Source organism: Peromyscus californicus, unplaced genomic scaffold (assembly GCF_007827085.1).
Source record: "Peromyscus californicus insignis strain IS unplaced genomic scaffold, ASM782708v3 Scaffold_4__1_contigs__length_199733344, whole genome shotgun sequence".
Classification (NCBI taxonomy): domain Eukaryota; kingdom Metazoa; phylum Chordata; class Mammalia; order Rodentia; family Cricetidae; genus Peromyscus; species Peromyscus californicus.
This window is the reverse complement of record NW_026294562.1, coordinates 145,677,002-145,699,723: the sequence shown is the minus strand read 5'-3', so window position 1 is coordinate 145,699,723 and position 22,722 is coordinate 145,677,002. Positions and strand designations below refer to the sequence as shown.

The window sequence follows — 22,722 nt, the reverse complement described above, 5'->3', positions numbered from 1 at the left end:
ACCTAAAAGATATTGAATTTTAGAATACTTATTCTCTGTTGTATACAGCATGTGAGGAGTCTTATTATGAAACCTATCAGATAAATCACAGAGATCATCAAGTACAAAGATCAAAACATGACAGCACACACAGGCCAGAAATGTAGCCTCCAGAAAAAGTTACAGATACAGTGGATTGGGCATTCCATGTGGCTGCAACCCAATGCAAGTGCTTTGGAGAGATAAGGCCAGGAGAAGGCCATCAGGGACATATACTAGGTCCTCCCATGATAATTTCCTCACATCAGCTCTATTCCGTAATAGCTTTTTGCCCTTTAAAGCCTCTTACCTCAGGTCTAGGAGCTGATTACAGCATGAAGGTCAACAACAACCTACCGTGGGTGTTCTCTACCATTCCTACACATCTCAATTGAGGCTACTCATTACAACACATCACCACCCTGGGAAGGAGAGAGGGAGGTTGAAGGCTCTGCTGGAGGATCTTATGGGGCAACCTCACACCTCAGAGGCAATTGTTAATAAAACTGCCCATTCATTAACAGGTTCTGGCACCTTCCTCCCAGCCTTTACAGCTCCATGGTCTACAATCCACCAGTACCTCTCACAGCTCCATATTCTAGCACCCACTAATATCCCTCACAGCTCCATGTTTTAGAACCCATCATTATCTTTCACAGCTCCATGTTCTAGAACCCACCAGTATCTCTCACAGCTCCATTGTCTAGAACCCATCAGTATCCCTCACAGCTATGTGCTCCAGCTTGTATCCTCACTTATTCACAACTCCATGTTCCAGCACCCACCCTATTCCTTTACAGTTCCATCTCCAACATTCTGCTGCCCATGTGTCAACTGTAATCTCTAACAAATCAGTGTTCTAGCATTCACTTAGTCTTTTAGAGCCCCATGATCCAGAGCCTACATCAATCCCACCCAGACTCGTATTTCAGAACCTGTATGCATACCATATATCTCTGGATTCCAGAAAATGCCCAGATTTTTCTCAGTCACATATTTCAGAGCCCATCATCAATCCCTCACAGTCCCAGCAGTCACTCATTCCTCCATGTTCCAGACTCTTCTCAATCCCTTACAGCACGGTGTCTACCCCAACCACTCATAGGCCCATGTGTTATACTCTGCCCCTGCTCCCTCACAATTCTACATTCTAGAAGCCAAACCCCATCATCCCTCAGAGTCCCATGTTCCAGAACTGAGTACCCCAGTCCCTCATAGTTCCATGTTTCAGCATTTGACCTTAGAATCCTACATTTCAGACACCACTCTAATCCCCCACTGTCCCTACACCCAATACCCCACAGTTCAGTTTTCCAGAATTCACTCCCAGTTCCTCACAGCTCTATATTCCAACATGAACTCATACCTATGGTTCAATTACCCAAGCTCCTTAGGCACATCTTTAGTGTAACAGGTGACTCCCTGCCAATGTCTTTATAATGTAGAAGTCATATTATTATCTTATTTCTTCCATTAGTTATTTGAGGTCTTTTTTTAAAAACCTCAGTAGCACTCTGCTTTGGACCACTTTATGTTTTAGTACATTAGCCAGTGTCTCTCAGTGACTTACTGTTGACTTTGTTGTAACTTCCCAGGCTCTGCTTGATCTGCTTTGCATGTGAGGCAGGGTGTAAGTCTACAGAGCTGTTTTCAAATAAAGGCAAATGCTATGGGGACATGAAGGTAGATACACGGCACTTTCAACTCTATCCACCTGTAATCTGACATTTTCCAACTGCCCGGTCCCAAATAATCACTCAGAGGCTTATACTAATTACGAATGCTCAGACTTGTTACTAGCTAACTCTTACATTTAAATTAACCCATAACTCTTATCTATGTTTAGCCATGTGACTTGGTACCTTTTCTCAGTATGACATTCTCATCTTGTTTCTCTGCATTTGCTGGTGACTCTCTGACTCCATTCTTCTCCTTCCCATCATTCTTAGTTTGGTCGCCCCACTTATACTTCCCGCCTGGCTACTGGCCAATCAGTGTTTTATTAAACCAATTCTAGTAACAAATCTTTACAGTGTATAAGAGGATTATTCCACAGCATCCACCATCAGCATTTGTTGGGGCTGTGCTTATGACTTCAGCAGGGCTGATATTATCCCTTGGATAATACATGTGAGGCCTGCAGTTCTCAGAAAAGCACTGTTATTACCAACCGTTTAGGGTCCTTTTGTGCTAGGGTACACACTGTAGTAGGTGAGGAGATGCTCTTCCAGTGCTGATGGTTTATGTTTTTGTGTGCCCAAGCCTAGGTGTTGTACTAACAGATTTATAGGTTTACAGATCTAATCTCTAAGGTTAAATGATCTGGACCAGTGGGTTGTGTTTTAGTGACAGGGTCCTAAGGGGGATGAAGACCAAGAGATGAGAATATAAGAAGACAGGAAAATTTGGGACTGGGAGGTCTCACATAAGCTAAGACTTATGCCAAGTAAGTTTTAAGAAGTACAGCATTTCATATACAGTTTTAAGGTGAGAAACAGGGTGAAGTCAGCATAAAGTGAATGTAGCACGAGGAAATACAGAACATCTCCAAGGCGTCAGAGACTGAGCGTATGGGCCTTGATAACTCAAGTCTCTTTGGTGGGGCCTTGGGGGGGAGGCTAAATTCACAGGAACCTTAATATCTTTGAGGCCCTGGCCCCAGCCCCAGACTGGTCCTTGCTAAGTCTGGCCCTGGGCAAGGACACAGAACTAGGTTCCTTTTGTGCTCTCATCAGGGCCTCTGAGAAAGCTTGGTTTGGTATGGCTCTCAACAACTAAAGGCATTTGACAGCACTTAAAGGCTTTAGGAGAGGTTTATGGCTCTGTGTGAGATAGATGGAGACGTACTGCTAAGGCTGTAATCCCTGGCATCCTTGGGACTTCGCAGCTACTGCAGTCCTCAGCTTTCAACAGTAGCCAGTGTCAGCAGCAGACAGTAGCAAGCAACCCGTGTTGTTCTCAAATGAGACTTGGATTCTGGCACCCCCCCATTCGACAGCAGCATTAGAGTCTTGGATAGCCAGAGCTGTGGCTTTCAGGCCTTGCCCTGTCAGGACCCTCAGCCCCTAACAGTGGCTCACAGTATGGTTCTCAAGCCTTCAGCCCTTCGTGCGTGGCCACTCTTGAGAACGCTGTTAGTGATCAGGCCACATTTTCTCTTCTCCGCCCCTTCACAGCCTTCTTTCCTTGTTTAGCCTCGGTGCACCGCCCCCTCTTACCATTGCCCTAACTCTCTCAGCCCCTGCTATTCCTGCTGCCTCTGCTCCTTGATTTCATCATGGCCGCTCTCTGGACTTCAGCTGCCGTCAAGTTAACTTTACTGCTGTTGTCACTTCGACCACTGCCTTTACGGCTGGGGCTACATCCGCCTCTTCATGGCCCAAGTCTAGCCTGACCTTCTAACGGTGAACATCAAAAGGAGTTCTGGAAAGGCCATCTGGGAGAAACCTCCCATTTGGCCTCATGATGCTAGGAGGCACATAACACTGAAGGGTCTTCCAGCTGCCTTGAGAATTGAGTGAAGCAGCCAGAGAATGGGTGTAACAAGAGTGTTTGCACCAATCACAGAAGACAGTTATGTAAATGAATGCCTGTGTGTGCATTTATCTCAGTGCAGGGCAAACAGGATCAGCTAGAGTTGACCAAGGCTGGTCTTGCTTAGAGCCCTCCCTCCCTCCCTCCCTCTTTCCCTCCCTTCTTTCTTTTTGAGATAAAAGTTCATGTAGCCCAGGCTGCTCTTGACCTCATTTTGTAGCTGAGGATTACCTTGAACTCCCGATTCTCCTGTCTCCCACATCCCAAATTCTGGTAGAACCAGGTTGTCTGGAATGCTTACAACCAAAGTGTGTCTCCAGCTGTGGTGGTAGTAGGTCCTCTGCAACTGCTAAAGTGTCCTCAGAGTGCTTATGAGGTGTATAAAAAAAGCTGGGCTGCTGGGCTGTGCCAGTGCGGCCAGGGGCCAGGAAAGTGGCTGCTGGATTCACTGCTCCCCACTCCAGACTGCCAGGCACAAGGGAAGAAAACATTAAAAAAAGATGTTTAAAGACTTAACTAAACCTCCACAAAACTAACAATCTCAACACCATTAGCACCTAGTAATATTTATCAGTCTTGACTAGTGCTTATATCCTGCTCCAGTGTTCCAGAGAAAGGAGTCCTCTGATTTATTTCATCATAAGGACATGCAGTTCTCCATTCTTGCACCCATTCATCCCATCTTTGGGAAGAGAGAGAATGAGACAATGTTTCACTGTGTAGCCCAGGATGACTGGAACTCATTGTGTAGACCAGACTGCCTGGAACTCACTGTGTAGCCAGGATACCAGGAACTCAGTGTGAATCTCCAGCCTTAGCCATCCAAGGGGGCTGATATTACAAATGTGAGTACCACACCCAGCTTCCTGATGGGCCTTGAAAGGCGATTTTAGCCAGAAGCTGGGTTTTCAAGAACACGGAAGAGCATATGCCCGCTAGCAGAGGGGACACACACTTGAATAGGGAGAGGCACTCTTCACATGTGATTCTCCAGCACCACTGGCGGCTTCTGCACCGTGGAGTCCCGTGTTAGATTAAAACTGCTAACAAGTTAAAAGACTCAGGATTGCTGGAGCACACCTCACTTATCTGTTTGCCACGAGACTAGACATTTCAACAGCCGAAGGTTGCTGCAGCTCCACAAGGCAGTTTTAAGGCCAGATGTCACAGAAAGTCCCTTAGCTCTGGTGACTGTTCATGTCTGAAGATGGGGTGAGGCAGATGTTGGAATTCCTAGCCACTCTCCAGCTACATGACTGTACACGCGCTGTCCAGTAGCCAAGCAGTAGGCTTAGTCATCCCAGGGCCTTACGTTCTACGTAATCTGATCACGTCATTTGGGAGCAGCGTGATCACGCAATCTATGCACACGTGTGGCATAGCTACTTAAGCCCATATGCGCATGTGCAGGGGGAAACCTATAAAAAGCAGGTTCCATCTATCCCTCCTCTCTCTTCCTGCACGAACTTCCCATAGGCCTTAGCACCACCTTCTGTTCCTTTCCCTTAATAAACTCTTAGAGTGGGTTCTGTTGAACCTCGTGGCTTTTCTTGCACAGTAAACAGCACTGCTTAATGAATAACATTGTACCGCTTAATAAATAAATAACAGCAGAGGCCAGAAAAAAACTGGTTCCAAGTAAGGATGAGGATTAGGGTCTGAACACTGATGTGATCTGAAATAAGCAACTTGATCTATATTTGATAATATTCATTTTCCTATTCTCTTCCCTGTTGCTTCTGCTTGGATTGCTGTAGGCTCGTGTCATCACAGTAGTCTGCATGCGGCATCTATTTATAGACCAGATCATAGAACATGGACCTGTAAGTCGTTACTTAGATCTGAGCTTCTTGAACTCTTTCCTGCTTACAATCTGTTTTCACCAAAGGAATTTTCACACAACTCTATGAATACAGGTGCACAAAATTGTTTGAAAATCAAGCATTTACAGGCAATAAATCATAAACAAATTTATTTCAAAAACAGTTCTTCTGTATAATATAATTTTAAAGACATTAGCAAATGTCTATACTAACAAGATAGAGTTGCTTATCATTTACATAAAAATTAAATCTTGGATGACTATTTGAAACTGCAGGATGGGGAGTATCCTCAATGCATTTCAGAATCTGTCCATACTTTGATTTTATATTGATCAATGCTGAGAATGATGCTTCACAAAAAATATATGGTACAAGATGGTAGAAATAAATTTAGGGCCATTTCAGACATGGCTTGAAATTTTGCCCTAATCCCAAGTCAAAATTTATTTGACTTTTAAAGTGAAAGTTAGGTCAGCAACTTGAACAATTTTCAAAATCAAACATTCTAATACTACAAGCTCCAAAGGTTTTCTAATTTGACTCTGACATGCTGAGGAGTGACAGTATTAACATAATGCCTTTGCATTCTGTAGGGAAGCAATTGTTTCTGTAAGCATGGAACACTTACATACAGTTAAAGCATGGCAGTCCATAGCCTGCAGTAGTAGCAAGGCCGACTGGGCTGCCTCAACAGACATCGTGTGACAACACTTCATATAACACAGCCTCGCACTAACAGAAACACCTCAGGCTCATTCGATCTTGGTTTTGAAGTTTTTGTTTGTTGTGTGTTCAGAAGCTGCCTTTTCTTGTTACCAACTGTCACATTCTGTTACACAACTCCATGTGGGTTTGAGATTCATAGTTTAAGGAGCTGGGACCTAGATTACAGGCTGTGCGATTAAAGAATTTACTTACCACCTTTGAAGTCCATTGCAGTACACCTCAGCAGAAGGGATGGCTCATGCTAACGGAGGCCTGATGATTAGCATTCAAAGTTGTGAGACATACAGCTTCCAGAAAAACTAAAGACAACCAAAACCATTTCCCCTGCATTATCTTGCATCCTGTGGGGATCAACTCTGTGAGCTCATTGAGAACACTAGTGTTTCGTTATGGGTTTTGAGGGTCATCTTGGGTGTCTGTACTCCATAACAGACATAGAAAAATACAGGGGGAAATTGTAGCTCACAAAAGCTGTCTCTAAAGTGGTCTGAGACTTCTGCGTTAAGTGCATTGATATGAAGACTCCACAAAATTACATAAAATGTTTAAATTCTTATCTTTTGTGAGGCTTCCATGGGCTTTTAATGTCAAGTGCATTAAGAGGCACTTTTGATGAGTTGGAATAATTCTATGTAATGCCTTTTGAACACAAAATCAGAGCCGTCTGTATTCTCATGCCCTCTGCTAGGAAATGGAAATAATTTAAATGTCCACTAGTTGATAACTGGGCAAAACCCGTGGAACACAGACACAATGGAATACTACTCGCCCATAAAATGAATGGAATTCTCTCCTTTGCAACAACATGGGTGGAACTGGAGATCATTACGTGAAGTGAAAGAAGCAAGACATAGAAAGAGGCAAGTTCTCCAGTGAGCTCCCTCATAAGAGGAACAGAAAAAGGTTGACAGTGTTGTATAGTTAGTGGTTACCAGAGCCTGGGGAGAGGAAAGAAGTGGGGAGACGGGGAGATGTTGATTGGAAAAAATAGTTCTGGTGCAAAGTGCACAACAGGTGGTGGTGGACTGTGAAAACATGCACGAGGTGATCATGGACTGTGAAAACATACATGGGGTGATGACGGGCTGTGAAAACATGCACAGGGTGATGGTGGGCTGTGAAAACATGCACGGGGTGATGGTGGGCTGTGAAAACATGCATGGGGTGATGGTGGACTGTGAAAACATGCACGGGGTGATGGTAGGCTGTGAAAACATGCACAGGGTGGTAGTGGGCTGTGAAAACATGCACAGAGTGATGATGGTGGGTCATGAAAACATGCACAGGGTGGTGGTGGACTGTGGAAACATGCACAGGGTGGTGGTGGGCTGTGAAAACATGCACAGGGTGGTGATGGTGGGTCGTGAAAACATGCACAGGGTGGTGGTGGACTGTGAAAGCATGCACGGGGTTATGGTGGGCTGTGAAAACATGCACAGGGTTATGGTGGACTATGAAAACATGCACAGGGTGATGGTGGGCTGGGAAAACATGCTTGGGGTGGTGGTGGACTGTGAAAACATGCACGGGGTGATGGTGGGCCGCGAAAATATTTCAAAGAGCAGAAGGAAGGATTTGGGGGTACTTTCTTTTTCTTTCTTTTTTGGGACAGGATTTAACTCTGTAGCCACAGTTGTTCTAGAACTTGCTATGTAGACCAGGATGGCTTTGCATTCACAGAGACCTGTTGGCCTCTGCCTCTCAAGAAGTGGGATTAAAGTTGTAGGTCACCACTCCTATCTTTGAGGTGTTTTGAAGACCAAGAAATGCAAAGTGCTTGAGGAATAGATGTGTCTATCTAGCAGACAGATTTGATAGACAGGGAGACATGAACATCACAGAGTACGCATGGATGGAAACATCACAAGACAGTCAATAAATGTGTATACTGTTTATAAGCAAGATAACATAGGGTTTGCCTTTTATTTTGACCTGGCATATAAATTTGTATCTCTACTTTAAAAAATTAAGAAATGGTCTACAGGCGATTATGGGAAAATAAAAAATTAAAAACTGGAGGAATGCAGCTTGTCTTGGAACCATAATAAAAGATAGCAGATAGGCTATCCATCCTGAGAACATGCTTTACCAGGCTGAACAAAAATGTTAACACAAGCCCAAAGAGGTTTCTGAGCATTCATAGCTTCATGTCCTCACACTGCTTTGGAATTTAATCTCTTGTCACATCCTAACTGTCCTCTTTTATCTTTTCTCCCTCATGTACACACAGGAAAAACCTGATTTGAGAAACAGTTGATTATTTTTAAAATGAGAAATGATGAAATCAAGTGTAGGCTCCTGCAACCCCCCCCACCCCCCCCCAACCACATGTGGCTCACTGCTCAGCCCTGGCTGCTGACTCTTACCTGTATAAACTGAGGACATGACTGCTTCAAGGTGTGGTTTAAAGGAAGATTGTTATTGTAGATTTGAGAGAGAGAACAGCCAGAGGCATCTGGGAGAATCCAGAGCAGAGAGAGAGACAGTTGGACATGGCCAGCAGACTGGACCAGGTGATGAGGGGTGTGTGTGTGTGTGTGTGTGTGTGTGTGTGTGTGTGTGTGTGTGTGTTAGAGAGAAAGACAAAGAGAGTGTAGGTAAAGGAGACTGAGAGAGAGGGGGAGGGTACTAAGAAGGAAGACAAAAAGGAGAGAGAGCATATCTGAAATAGTGGGGTTATAAGGGAATGAGAAGCTGGGGAGGGAAGCCCATGAGCTGAAGAGCTTAGGGTAGGGGATGGGTGAGAAGAGTGGAGAGGAGCCATAGAAACTTGTGATTCTGAGGGAGCCTGGAGACCGCATGGGCTTTGGTATGCTCATGGGCACCACAGATAGCCATTTGTCCCTTCTGACAGTGATGAGGAAATGTGGAGGGGGAGGGGCACCACTGGGGGAGTGGAGTTTCCTTTGGACCTGACATTACCCTCCCTGATATTATGCTTTCCAGATTCATTCATTTTCCTGAAGTTTGTAATATATCTTTTGTTTACAGCAGACTAAAATCCTATTGTGTATATGTATTTGTATTTTCATGTCATCTCAGATACTCCCTCCTAACTTAATGCCCTCCTCCTCTCTCTCTCTAAAACAAATGAAACATCAATCTAATTAGTGCTGCCCATGCCATGGGTAGCACATCCATGTGAGCATGGCCAACCTACCAGAAATCACATCCTTAAAGAAAACTGACTCTTTCTCCCAGAAGCCATCAACGGTCAGTTGTGCCTCATTTAGTGGTGGGAGCTCCCATGTCCATTCCTCCCGCACCCATGATGGAATGTTGACTGGCTTGATCTTGTGCAGGCAGCCACAACTGCTGTAAGTGCCTGAATCTGATGGTCTTATCATGTCCAGAAGAAATTGTTTTGTCCAAGACTCTCTAGTCTCTGGCTCTTAAAATATTACCTCTGGCTCTTTTAATCTTTGAATTCATTTTCTTACTGGACAGCTCAATTTAAAAGGCTTTATTATGTAATACCAGCAGTTAGTCATATATGCTCTGGGGTCTTGTCTTGTACATGCTAATCCTATGCTCTACCACCTAACTGTATGCCTAGTTTTTATTTTATTTTAATGGGAAGATCAGGTTTCTCTATTGACACATACAGGTAGGACTCTTCAGGATTTCTGAGGAACAGCTGCATCCACATGTCCTCAGCATGCACTGAGGACCACAGAGATGATCTGTGTGACCTGCTTTGTAAGCCAGCATGCATATTGAGAGACATTGCCCTACAGAGGAGAAAAGAGTTGAGAGAACTTTAGTCCAAGTAAGCTTGGTGATGATGTTTGGGTTTGCGATGGGATAATGAACAGATCCTTGGTTTTTGGAAAGCTCCAGTAGATAAGTGGGTAAGTGCTGTGGCTTCTTTCTTTGGCACTTGTAATGAGTAAGTTACATAAAAAAAAAACCACATAGTTGCCAGGGTGTGGTGGTGCATATCCTTGATCTCAGCTCTGTGAGGCAGAAGCAGGTGAATCTCTATGATTTTGAAGCCAGCTTGGTCTACAGAGTGAGATCCAGGACAGCCAGAGCTACACAGAGAAACCCTGTCTCAAAAAGCCTAAATAAAACCAAAACCAAAACCTCATAATCACACATATACAGACCATGTATGTACATATATGTATATGAATATATGTATGAGTATATACATATACTCATACATAAGATATATTTTTATAAACCAAAATTTTGAATGCTATTGTTTGTTAAGTTTATATTGTCTATAATCCTTATTGTAAAAAGGAAACAACATAGAGATCATCAGTAAACATATATATCTATTAATTTACCTGTAGTCAGCCTTAATAAAAAATCTTACATTTAAGTTTTATATTAAGACTATTTTGAAAATTTATGTTATTCATGTCTATTATATAAATGAAATTGTGTGTGTGTGTATGTGCTATAACCTGATTTTGGAGGGAAGTCTATCAAAATCTGTTCATACAACTATATTTCATAGTCTAATGAAATCTTTATCTTATGACTGTAATGAATGTTGTTTTATACAAACAACTAGTATTTTGAGAGCTTATAAAATATTTATAGGCCTAAAGATATAATTTTCATAGGGTCTAAGGTGTTTTAGAGTACTCAAGTTTATAAGGTACTGTGTATTTATCAGGCTTTTTAATACATTATCACAATTCTCAAATTTGTAAATTTGCACATGAATTTTAATTGGGCTTACAATATTATTATTATTATTATTATTATTTTCACACACAATAGAATTAAAAAACCAAGTGGCCACAGTTTGTTTGAAATTTTTTGATATAAACAACATATGAAAACAACCCAAAACATGAAAACAGTTATCATAGATACACATGACACAATTACATGAAGTCTAGGTATACCTAATTTTGGGGAAAAAGTAGAAAGTTTAAATCTCTATCTCTTTAAGATGTGAGAAAGTCTTAGTAACAAAAAGATCAAAAGGTGAAGTCTGTGTGTAGTAGACTAAAGATGCCCGCCACTCACTAAGTAGCTGAGGAGAAAGGGTTTTTCTACTATGTCTCAGGCTGCTTTTCTGGAGGTAAGAAATTGGCTTAGGAAATATGGGGGATCAGGTTTTATGATGATGCCTCCAGAAAAGCCATGTGCATATGACCCAGGAGCAGAGTATGGATGGGTCTAGGAAATGTATATTTTTTGGGTCTGAGGCGCTCAGACATTTAGTGGGTCTCTGGTCAGAAAAAGGAACCTCAGGTAACATGGAAGCCATATTTAACAGGATAGATCAGACAGACAGGGAAAGTCAGTGCTTAAAGATGGGTCTCAGCCTAAGTCCCCAGGAATGTTGTGAAGGAGGACACAGACAAAGCTTCATTTGGTTCTCTTTTATAGCCCCAGGAGTTCCCTTAAGTGCTAGAAACTTCCACTCAGGCCAAACTGAGATTCCTGGCTTTGGAGTTGAAGGAAATTTTAGGAATAGTTTCCATAATAAAGACATTTTAATGTAAGCATGAAAGTCAAAAGAAAAAAAAGTCTACTCAAGGGACAATATAAGACAGGTAGCTGACAAAGAATGACAAGGCAGGGCTGGAGAAGGAGATGAAAGTATGTTTACTGCTCTAGAGGAGGTGGGGCCTGCGAGAATGGAGCCTAAAAAACGAGGCAGACTAAAGTCTCATGCAGTAGCCAACTTTATTCAGAGCATCAGACAATTTATACTCTGGGGTTTAAGAAGAATCACAAAAGTAAAGTCTACAATCACAAGGACAAGCTACACATGGCAAAAACAGTTTTTTCCCCATAGAGGCATAAAAACAGTTAATAATAAACGGTTGTAATGAATAATCTAAAATAAACTCACTCCTATCTGCTACACCTGGGAGGAGCAGGTAAACATATTCCAAGAAGAAAGTGAGATCCCAACACTCTTGTCTTGTTTTCTTGGCGTGTTCTCGCAAGCACTCAGAATTCTCCTCACACAGCTCCATTCTTGGGCCATGTTCCAACAAGTAGGGTATTAATTTTTTGAATTTGTCTTTAGTTTTGATATAAACTCCAAATTTTTCAAAAAAATTAATTCCTTATTCTTAGCATCTCATTTGAACTCATGTGTAGTTTTTGTAGAGCTCTTATTACAAATTACCATTTTAATCAATTTTTTGAAACAGATCATTTTTCATTTTAATCAAGATCTTTAAAAATTTAACTGCCTAGGACTTGGTTAAACATGAAAGATAAAACAGTTTGGAGGTAGTAAAAGTTCCCTACTGAGGGAACCCTAAAACTAGGTTATCTTCAGTTAGTTCTCTTGTTCTTCTAAATACAAGATAAAACATTCACACCTAATTTCTAGATGTTGCTCATTTCCAAACAGTCTTCCTCTTTGGAACCCTTGTTCCTTATTCTGTCTTTTCTTTCTGCTGAGAAACTTGCCATCTACGTTAGCTAGAGGAGGTATGTTTTGGATTAGAATGACGTGCTGCTGTTTGGAAGGACTTTCTCTGTGCCCAGCCATGCCAACTTCACTCATTGAGTTTCAGGGTGATCTTCCATATTTACATAAACATGAGGGTACTCGTGATACTAGATGACTGTAGCTGAAGTTTTCCTGTGTCCCGTCCTTCTGTCAGTTGGGACAAATCTCTCCCACTTGCATCCCCCAAGTAAACACACAGAGGCTTATATTACTTATAAACTGTATGGCCGTTGCAGGCTTCTTGCTCTCTGTTCTTGTATCTTAAATTTACCCATTTCTATAAATCTATACCTTGCCACGTGACTCGTGGCTTACTGGTACCTTACATCATGATTCTCCTTGTGGCAGCTGGCAGCATCTCCTCGCCTCAGCCTTCCACCTCCCAGAATTCTCCTTTCTCCTTATCCTTCCTACACTATACTTCCTGCCTGGCTACTGGCCAATCAGCATTTTATTTATCAATCAATCAGAGCAACACATTCACAGCATCCCCAGCAGGTGACCAATCCCCCCATGCATGTCTTCTCAGGAGAGCCAATAGAGTTCCTTCTCACCCAAGAACAGGGTATGTTTTCTGGGTTTCCTTATAAGGTCCTTGCACATTGTGGAGTGTATGAGCCCTGCCCCCTTTTGGGTCAGGGGGAGCAAGTGCCTCTTATCTTTGAAGTCTATCATCATTGTATTCAAGAAGTCAATGTAAAGAAACTGCCAATATGACTGCTCCATGGTATAGTTAGGGGAAGGTTTTACTATGAATAAGAGAGAGAGAATCCAGAATAGATAGAAAAGAAAAAGCAGACTGGATATGATCAGGGCTATCTGCAAAGAGGAGGGAGAATAGCAAATAACAAGAGAAAAAGAGAGAGAGAGAGAGAGAGAGAGAGAGAGAGAGAGAGAGAGAGAGAGAGAGAGAGAGAGATCATGAGAATAACAAAGCAGCAAGTAGCCAGGCAGGAGGAAAACCTTGCTATTGAGAGCCGCTGGTAGCGAAAGTCCATGGAGTATACAGCAGTGACAACTAGAATTCAGAAGGTCAACCTATCAGAACTAAGGGTTCTGTTAGAGGAAACTATCACACAAGGTGTTATGGGATTACTGCCTTTTGAATGAGCTGGCTGTCTCTTGTTGTAAACTTCTTGTGCAATAACAGCTATGATTCTCCCCATTTATGGTGCATCTCCATGTTATGTGTACATGTAATCTCACGATTGCACCTCAATCTTGGGCACAACTTTCTCTATACATTTGGGGGTAATTGGACAACTGCCCCAGCTGTGTTTATCTTTCATTAACATATATCTGGTCAGAGTCATTCTCCGGACAAAAGTATTTCAACAAAGATACATTTTTCCAAGGACAAAACTGCACATAGATAAACATTAGCTCATCTCACTCACAGATAGAGAAAAGAACCACTAACAATTAAATCCTCAACCCCTTACCTTCACCCCAGATTATTTACACAAGACCCTAATTTAAGAGATTTACTGCTCACATTCCTGGGATGAAGTTTTAGCCATTTGCTAGATGCTGAGTTAAGGCAGTTACTTCCCACTGACCCAAGGAGATTGCCTACAAGGCCAGGCAGGTGATAGGTACCAAGCTTCTTTCTTGTGCAAATTAAGTTTTTATTCCTTCTCAGCCAGGTGCTATTCCTAGATTTTCTCCTCAGCAATTACTCTGAGTGAAAGTGCTTTTACTAACCGAATACTATACGCTCTGACATAGGTTGCTTACCCACATAGCATATGTCCCCCTCCCTATCAGAAAGCAGCTGCAGCCGGGATGAGCGGGAAAAGTGGCGCCAAAGACAGTTTACTTTCTTCTGACTTACTGACCCCTAACATTTTACCTAGCCATTTCTAGATTATAGTTTGAGCACATAAATTCCCTAATTGGTCTTAGCCTTTAGTTGACCCTAACAGAGAACTCCCCTTTAGTCACTCCCCTTTTGGGTTGTAATTGGAAGCTGACAATTAATTGCTTTATGTGTGGGTCCTTATCGCCTCTCTCTGAGACCCTGAAAACTTCAAGCCTCACATTGCTTTACCAAAGAATTACTGTGTGGTTATATAGACTGGTTCTCTGAGAGCACTAGGAGAGGATTGATGGAGAAGAACAAAGATGAAGACGGAGATGGAAAGAACTAGGTAGAATAATGAGAGAACAGCAGAAGGGACTGAGAGCAGGAGGGACCGAGAGCAGGAGGGACCGAGAGGAGCTAAGTAAGAGAGCAGAAAAGAAACTGTGTAGATAGAATCGCCATAGAAGAATAAAGTGAATGGACTAAAGGACTCAGTGTGCTTAGATTTATTGAATATCCCTCAGATTAGAATCCTCAGCTGGTTGGTAGACTCTTCCGCGGACCCTGGGAGCAAGCAATATAGGCTGGACCTAATACTGCTTGTGTTACCTTGCTGTTGGAGGAGGGAAGCCTGAGGAGGAGTTTAGTGTAGACTTTAAAAATGTATAACAAGAACTTGTGAGTAGGGACTGAGGGAGGCTGGAGGCCTGGGGGATGGCATGGGCTTTGATATGCAGCCGCAGGTATGTGTCAATGGAGCCAGAACAATGGGAAAAGAGTCCTGTAGGTCTGCCCTTTTGTCGGGGAGTGGGGTACCCTTTGGACCAGACCATCGGATTCTCATAAAATTCTTAAGCTAAAGCCTTGGTAAGATCTCTGAAGCAGCAGAAAACCACGGAACTGGGCATCCGAGGAGAGTCAGGGAACGAAAGCCAAATAGTAATAAATCAACATATTCCAAAGACAAAAATCCCCAATGAAGGGTTAATGACCGAAAAGCCTCCAGTGAGCAGAGAAACTCCAGACAGGAAAGCTGACCCTCTGGTAACTGCTGCAGGCTCCTGATGAGAACAGACCAATCTCCATTGGGATTTACCACTTCGACACTGCAGGGGAACAGATCTGCAGAAGTCTTCCACCCCAAAGCTCCCTTTTCTGCCCTGTAAACCTCCAAGGCTCCTGCACCTCGGGAGCACAGTCTCCACTCGCACATACAGACCTCAGCCCTTCACTGTTCGGATTAAAGGCCGGTCTGCTGTCGAGAGTGGTTCTCCTCTTTCTCTGATCTTCGTGAGTGGTCCTGATACAACACCAAAGACAAAGCCGGAAACCGAAGTGCTGTCCGAGTTCTCCAAACAGACAAAAGCCAAATGCCTGGAGAGTCCACAGCAAAGAAAGTGAGCCTAATGTCTAGACTCAAATCCTTCAAAGCCTTCAGAAGCAGACCCAAAAAGGAAGCTACCAAATGAGGATCCCTAATTAAGCAGATCAGAATTAACAAATGGCCAGTTGGTAAAACCAAGGGAGGTCATCCCGTTGTGTCCGTCGTGTCTCCCCCCCCCCCCCCCCCCCCCCCCCGCAGTGTCTCAAGAGCTTACAAACAACCCTCTTGAGGAAATGACAACCTGTTGGCTTGGACTCACCCAAATGATTGCTTCAGCAAAAAGTGGGTCATTCTTGGAACCGCCCCACGTTATGGCACCATAAAATGGTGGGTGCAAAAACAAGCAAGCAAGTAAGCGAACAAATACTGTAGCACTCACTTTAAAGAGAATAAAAAATAGTTTATTCTGGAGCCAAATCTGAGTGTGCATGGGCTGGGTGGGAACACAGATTTGTTAGGTCCCAGGGAAGCTCCATTTCCACTAATTCTAAAAGGCAGAAGGGACAAATGTCTATTAGCATACCAAAGCACATGCTGGCCTCCAGTCTCCCTCAGTATCACAAATACCTGTTACAGATTTCGGAGTCCATGTCCTTTTCAGAATCCTAGCTCTTTTCACCTCCTCCCATACCCTAGACTCCCCCAGTTCACGGCTTTGCTCCCCCCAGCTACTCATTCTCATTAAAAGCCTGCTATTTCAGCTATGTTACCCCCTCTACCCCCCTCCTTCTCTCTCTGTGCCCTGCCCCTGCTCCTGCTTCTTCATGGCCAGGTCCATTCTGCTGGCCATGTCCAATCTACTATCTACTCTCTCTGCTCTGGACTCTTCCAGATGCCTCTGGCTGTTCTTTCTCTCACATCTACAGTTCTTCCCTTTACCCATACCGTGGAGTGGTCATGTTGTCAGTTAAATGAGATTAGTTAGAACTGTCTTTACACTGTGTAAGGCAGAAAAAGGAGCCTGCTGCTTCTGTTTCCCAACCTGTTCAACTTTAGGTTTGCTCTCCCAATTTGAAAGCCGAGGAGGAATTTTTCCCAGCTCACTGCCTAGGGTTTACGCATCAAATAAGGAAGAAGAGTTAATGTGTGTCATCAGTTGAAACTGCAAACAGAATACAAATGAAAGCAATCATTACAATTCGGTAGTATTGTGCTAGATTTTAGGTGCTTCTATTTAAAACAAATAGACTGCCGGGGGTGGTGGAGCACTCAGGACGCAGAGGCAGGCAGATCTTAGAGTTTGGGTCTGGCTGATCTACAAAGTGAGTTCCAGGACAGCCAGGGCTACACAGAGAAACGCTGTCTTGGAAAAATTCAAAACCAAAGTAATAATAATAATAATAATAATAATAATAATAAATAAAAAGTAATAGATGTACTAACTCTTAAAAATCTGAACGCCAAATATTAAAGAAAAGCAAGTATAAAATTATTTGAAAATGAACTTGGAATCTAGTCGTACAAACAGACCCATGGATACCTCCAGATTTGTCTTATTTTGAATAATGTTTTTCAGAACATTCATGCCTTTATGTGATACATGTTTTCATGTATGTTCAGTAGATTCCTAGTAGCATTGTAAATTATATGGTAAGTAAACTTATGTTTAATGAAATGCAGCCGGACTCTCTTCCACAGTTCCTTTACCATTTTGCACTGGGTGGCAGTGTACATGGGTGCATATTTTCCAACATATTTGGCATTAGAAATTCCATGTCCACTGGATTATAACTAAATAGAAAAGATCCTTTTGCAAATATGCTGGCATCTCAACTGGATTAGGCATTTGTCTGTGTGCTGACTTAACTGTGGTCTCAGTAACTGAAAAGGGCTAATTTATGTTCTTAAACTGAAGGTTCAGTTGCCCAACGAGAACATGGGAAATAATTAACAGCGCTTTACCGCAGACTTCCTTGAGCAGACTTTTGATTGTTCTGGAAATGAAAGCTACTTTCCTAGAATGTAGGCTGCTGGTGGCCATGGGTCTCTACGGGCTGCCGAGAAATCAAGCCTCTTGAGATGCTCTTCATTTGGATGATGTGGTATACAATGGCACAGGGGCCACTCACACCAATACAGGCGTTTTGTGTGTTTCTTTCCAGATTGTTCACAGGACCCTGGCAGCCATGTTGGGAGCTCTTGCAGCATTAACAGCATTGGCTGTGGTTGGAGATGTAAGTTGCTATGTTTGATTTACTGGTTTACCACTAGATACAATGCCAGACCCATGGAAACTCCAGGGTGTATTAATTGTTTTTAAATTCTTTTATATGATGTTCCCACGTGTTTTGCCCTTAATCCATAGAGGCATGAACTGAAAAGCTTGGTTTAAAAAGTTGTCACTGGCCGGGCGGTGGTGGCGCACGCCTTTAATCCCAGCACTCGGGAGGCAGAGCCAGGAGGATCTCTGTGAGTTCGAGGCCAGCCTGGTCTCCAAAGCGAATTCCAGGAAAGGCGCAAAGCTACACAGAGAAACCCTGTCTCGAAAAAAACCAAAAAAAAAAAAAAAAAAAAAAAAAAAAAAGTTGTCACTGGATATAAACACACACTCAGCTATGTAGTGTTAGTTTCCATTTGGTTCCAAGAGAGGTCTCAGAAGTAGATCTAGTGGTCACCCAGGAGACATGGAGGTGGACTTATGGGGCTGGGGTTCTGACCTTGTGGCCTTGCAGGCCCTAGAGATGCCTGTATGTAAATAATGGTGTCCACTTGACAGGGACATGAGGAATACATGAAGGGCAATGAAGGAGCCTGAGTATTCTTAGGAAAGGAAGAGAGCATTGTTGGAGGGTTGATGCTCCCACTCCCGAAGCCGCACACATACAGAAATGGATTTGAAAGCAGATTTAGAATTTGGTGGATTTTTTCCCCTAAAGACTATTGACTGGTCATTCGCCACCCCCCTCCCATATGACTCATTTAAATATTTACATAGGGAAGTGTATTGAATTAGTTATTGCGTGGTGTTTTCTTCACTTAAAATGGCTTTGTAGAACTAGTCGGAAAGCAGTTGTAAGAATGTGAACTTTTTCTTGGCTGGGTTTGCCATAAATAGATGTTAAACTGAAAGGTAAAATAGTCCCAAATTCTAAAATTTAGACAAGAAAACTTGTTTCTTGTCGTACTTAGAATGGAATCCAGGGCATCATGCATGTTAGGCATGTCCATGGAAGGGACAGGGTTATTTCGGAATAAACCTGACCGGGGCTTTCATCAGGAAGCAATCTTTTCTCATGGCTTAGGCTTTTAATCCTGCTGTGGGGGCTGAGGCCCAATTCTGCTAGGCTGTGCGGATGGGTAAACTAGGACATGCACGACTCGTATTGGTTGTATTGACTTCAGGAAACTGACTTCGGGAGATTGAAACTGCTAGCATGGGAAAGAGGGGGCTGTTTGAGCTGGATGCAGTCTGTGGGTTTGGGGTGCTGTCTGGGCTGGAGTGGGATTGTCTCCAAATCTCTGAGTCATGCTCTTGTTCTCATAAGCATGGTTCAAATAATCTTTCATTTGGAAAATTGCTCTTATGTCACCTAGCAGGCACGTGAATCGAGAACCCCCGGGTGACTCAGTGAGTTGCCCTCTCCCAGCAGGCTGGGATCTGGCAGTCCCTCACTTTACACTTTGTGCTAGTGGCACTTAAGAGTAGAATAGACAGCTGTCAGTCATACCACTCCACCGAGGAAGACATGTGCAGGCCAAACCTGCAATTCAAACAGTAATTCAGGCAATAATCTTCCTAGAGCTCCCAGGAGCAGGGTTACATTCCTCCCCCTTTTTTTTTTCATGAATACTTTTGATGTGACAGATGCACTGGGTCATGAGTGTTATTTGGCAATGATATAATCCAATTTCAAAGGGAAGTGGATGGAGTGTTTCCAACTTTGGCCCAAAGTGTGGGTTTGTTCTAAGGGCAGCCCATTTTCTGAGCTTTCGTCAGTAGGCCTGATGCACAGGATTAATTGGCAAATTTGTGCTTTGATTACAGAGACCCAGCCTGACCCACGTGGTGGAGTGGATTGATTTTGAGACTCTGGCTCTGCTGTTTGGCATGGTAATTACAGTTCTCCCAGCAGGATATGGCTCCAAGTCTGGGTCCTTCACTACTCCATGGTTGCTGATCCTATCATTATAGTCAAGATGGCATATCTCTTGAGGGTTAGGGCTTGATTGAGAAGTATTAGTGCAGGTCTAGCTCATTCCTCCAAGGCGGAGGGAATGACTGGGGCTCTGGCTCGTTAACTAAGGCTTGTTGAACAATGAAGTGGCATCGTTATTTACAAAAGTTAACAATTTTTTTGAGTTAATGCCCTTAAGATTAAAAAATGGACATACTTCAAATACATGAACCACAGAACAATTTCAGGAATTGGGAAAGTGATTATATAAAGAAAAATTCCCTGAGTATTAGTCCTAGTACTCATCAGTTTATCATGCTGTTAAGCTTCGAGGAGCATGACTAGGTCAGCTTGTAGGAAGGAAAGATAAACTCAGAGAGGATTAGCGTAGGACGAGTTGTAAGTTGGCTAAGTTAGAAGGAGGCCCTGGACAAAAGTGGGAATGGTCATGTATGTGTTCTTGGGTCATTCTCTATTCGGGTTCTGTGAGGCTTCATCTGCACCATGCCAGGAGGCTCGCTTTGTAGAAGTCACCAGGCAGCCTCATCTTTTTGCTGGCATCCACTCTAGGCTTCAAAGGGAGTCAGAGCTGCCATCCTCTCTGAATGGGAAGGTGGAGAAGGGCTCTGAACTCAAGTTTCAGGGAAGAGCCAGTAGCTGGGTTGATGCTGAGAAATGACTAGGGCTTGGTCATCTGGATAGGAATGAGTCACACCAGATGTCTATAATATACTATTTTTACAAAAGTTAAGCAAATGGTGTAGTAATTTCCTAGAACTGCAGTAACAAAGCATGACACATATGGTAGCCTGATGAATGAAAATTGATTTCTCACAGCTAAAGAGGCTGAAGTCTGAGATCATACTGTCAGCGGGGCTGGCCTCTACTGAGTCTCCTTGGCTGTCTTCTCTCCATGTGCCTGTGTCCTAATCCCAGCCTCTTAGAAAGCCAGCTGTCGTATTCAACTAGGGACCACCCTAACAATCTCACTGCAACTCTTAAAAGTCCTGTCCCAAGTGCAGCCACATTTTGAGGTACAGGGAGTTAGTAGTTCAACATACAAATTTTGAGGAGGAGGAACCGAATCCAGCCTATAAAAAATGGCCTGATATTTCTTTTTCTCAATTAAAATTGCTCCAGCAGACACTTAGATATTCTCTGCTTTTGGTACTATAGGGCTGGTGCACAAAACGGGTCTTGTTTTACCTGGCCTACTTCCTGGGGTTGCTCACCCCAGTCTCTGTTCTATCAGACAATGAGAGAACAGTTCCCATGATAAGAGAAAGGCACGCAGGGTCCCCCACATATGTCTACTTATGTTCTCATGAGGTACTGCCTGCCTCACACAGCCCCATGGGGCCCTGCTGAGTTAGGAAGCCGCTCTAGACAAGGGTAGTGCTCAGTCAAAACTGATTTGGGAGCAGTTTTGTTTCATACAGCTTATTTGAAAGGTGTATTGGGTCCACGGTCTTCCAACTACTTCATATAGTTTTAGCGAATTCTCACAGCAGCCTCACAAGGGAGAGAACATCCAGAGGTGAAGTGAGAAACTTGCAATGCAGGACGGGAGATCAGGCACACTTTACTGAGGGCTTGAACCTGCACTTCCTCGTTCCAAATTCAACACGTAGTAATGTGGAGGGGAGGGAGGCGGGGCTGGGCGCTGATCTTGAACTTCATGGAGGAACCAACTTCTGTGTTGGCCCTGGGAAGAAGACTGGGTTTAAGCATCTAAATAAAAAAAAAAAGGGGGAGCCATATTAAATATCTACAACTTAAAAAAAAAGAAAAGAAAAAAACTGAAGAAATGGAATGTTACTCCATTTCTTGTAAAATAGGAAACGTTCTAGCAAGTTCAGGCTTGCTGGAATTTCTGGTTTATTAAACACAGACTAAATGGACATTATTTCTGTCAGTCCATGGGATGGCTGTTTTCATCACTTGTCATAGGTAGAAACACAGATAAGCATTCTAAGAGCGCATAGGACTGGAGGTCAGTCATTTCAATAGTACCAATGGTCCAGCTTGTCCATGTCATCAAATTTGTGAGAAAAAAAAATCAGTTTCATTTTGTTAAAACCCCAAATTTGATACAGCTTAAAAGCTATTTATTTAAAGCTATTAAATGTCTCAGTGCTGTTCATGGGGGGCAATTAGGTCCAAAGCCCACCTGCTGGCCCATGGCCTTCCCTTTTTCTAGCTTCAAGACTGGTTAAGTCATCTGTCTCTTTGGTCTATAAAACGAGTAAAGACAACACTTTGTGTTTGTTGTTGGGGTTAGATGGGTTGATAATGTGTCTTAGAACAACACCCAGGGTAGAAATATATGTGCAAAGCCATGTGTGAGAGGTTCTGCTCAGGGAGTTTGTATGTGGATCACTGAAGTGATGGACATGTGGCTAACTTGCTCTGTAGACCAGGCTGAACTCACAAAGATCTGCTGCCTCTGCCTCCTGAGTGCTGGGATTAAAGGGATGTGCCACTGCCGCCCGGCTCTGGCCGGGTGGATAACCGAAGTGACAGACATCTAAGGAGACAGAGCTGCTCTTGAGGCAACTGTCAGGAACGAGAGCTCGAACTCATGATGGGGTCTTTATGACTTGTTCCAATATCCTACTCTGCTAAAAAACCAAAAACAAATCTTGCTACCTACTTTTTCTCTTTCTCTTATAGATGATCTTAGTAGCCATATTTTCAGAAACGGGATTTTTTGATTACTGTGCTGTAAAGGTAGGCGGAATTTGATGGTCATACACTAAATAAATAAATAATAACCATAAAAATACTTATTTATACATAATCAAAGCAATATAAGTACAAATGTAACCAATAATAACATTCACTAACTGAATAATACTATTTATTATTCTACTATTATA

General features: G+C 43.0%; 1 protein-coding gene across 1 annotated transcript in view; it reads left to right on the top strand.

Annotated features, from left to right (window-relative positions):
- Oca2 (OCA2 melanosomal transmembrane protein) overlaps positions 1-22,722 on the top strand; it is a 284,223-nt gene that overhangs the window by 63,702 nt on the left and 197,799 nt on the right. The window contains exons 9-11 of the mRNA XM_052763431.1: positions 17,831-17,902; positions 19,714-19,779; positions 22,517-22,573. Of these exons, the coding sequence (XP_052619391.1) occupies positions 17,831-17,902; positions 19,714-19,779; positions 22,517-22,573 (195 nt within the window). The remainder of the gene's footprint in view (positions 1-17,830; positions 17,903-19,713; positions 19,780-22,516; positions 22,574-22,722) is intronic.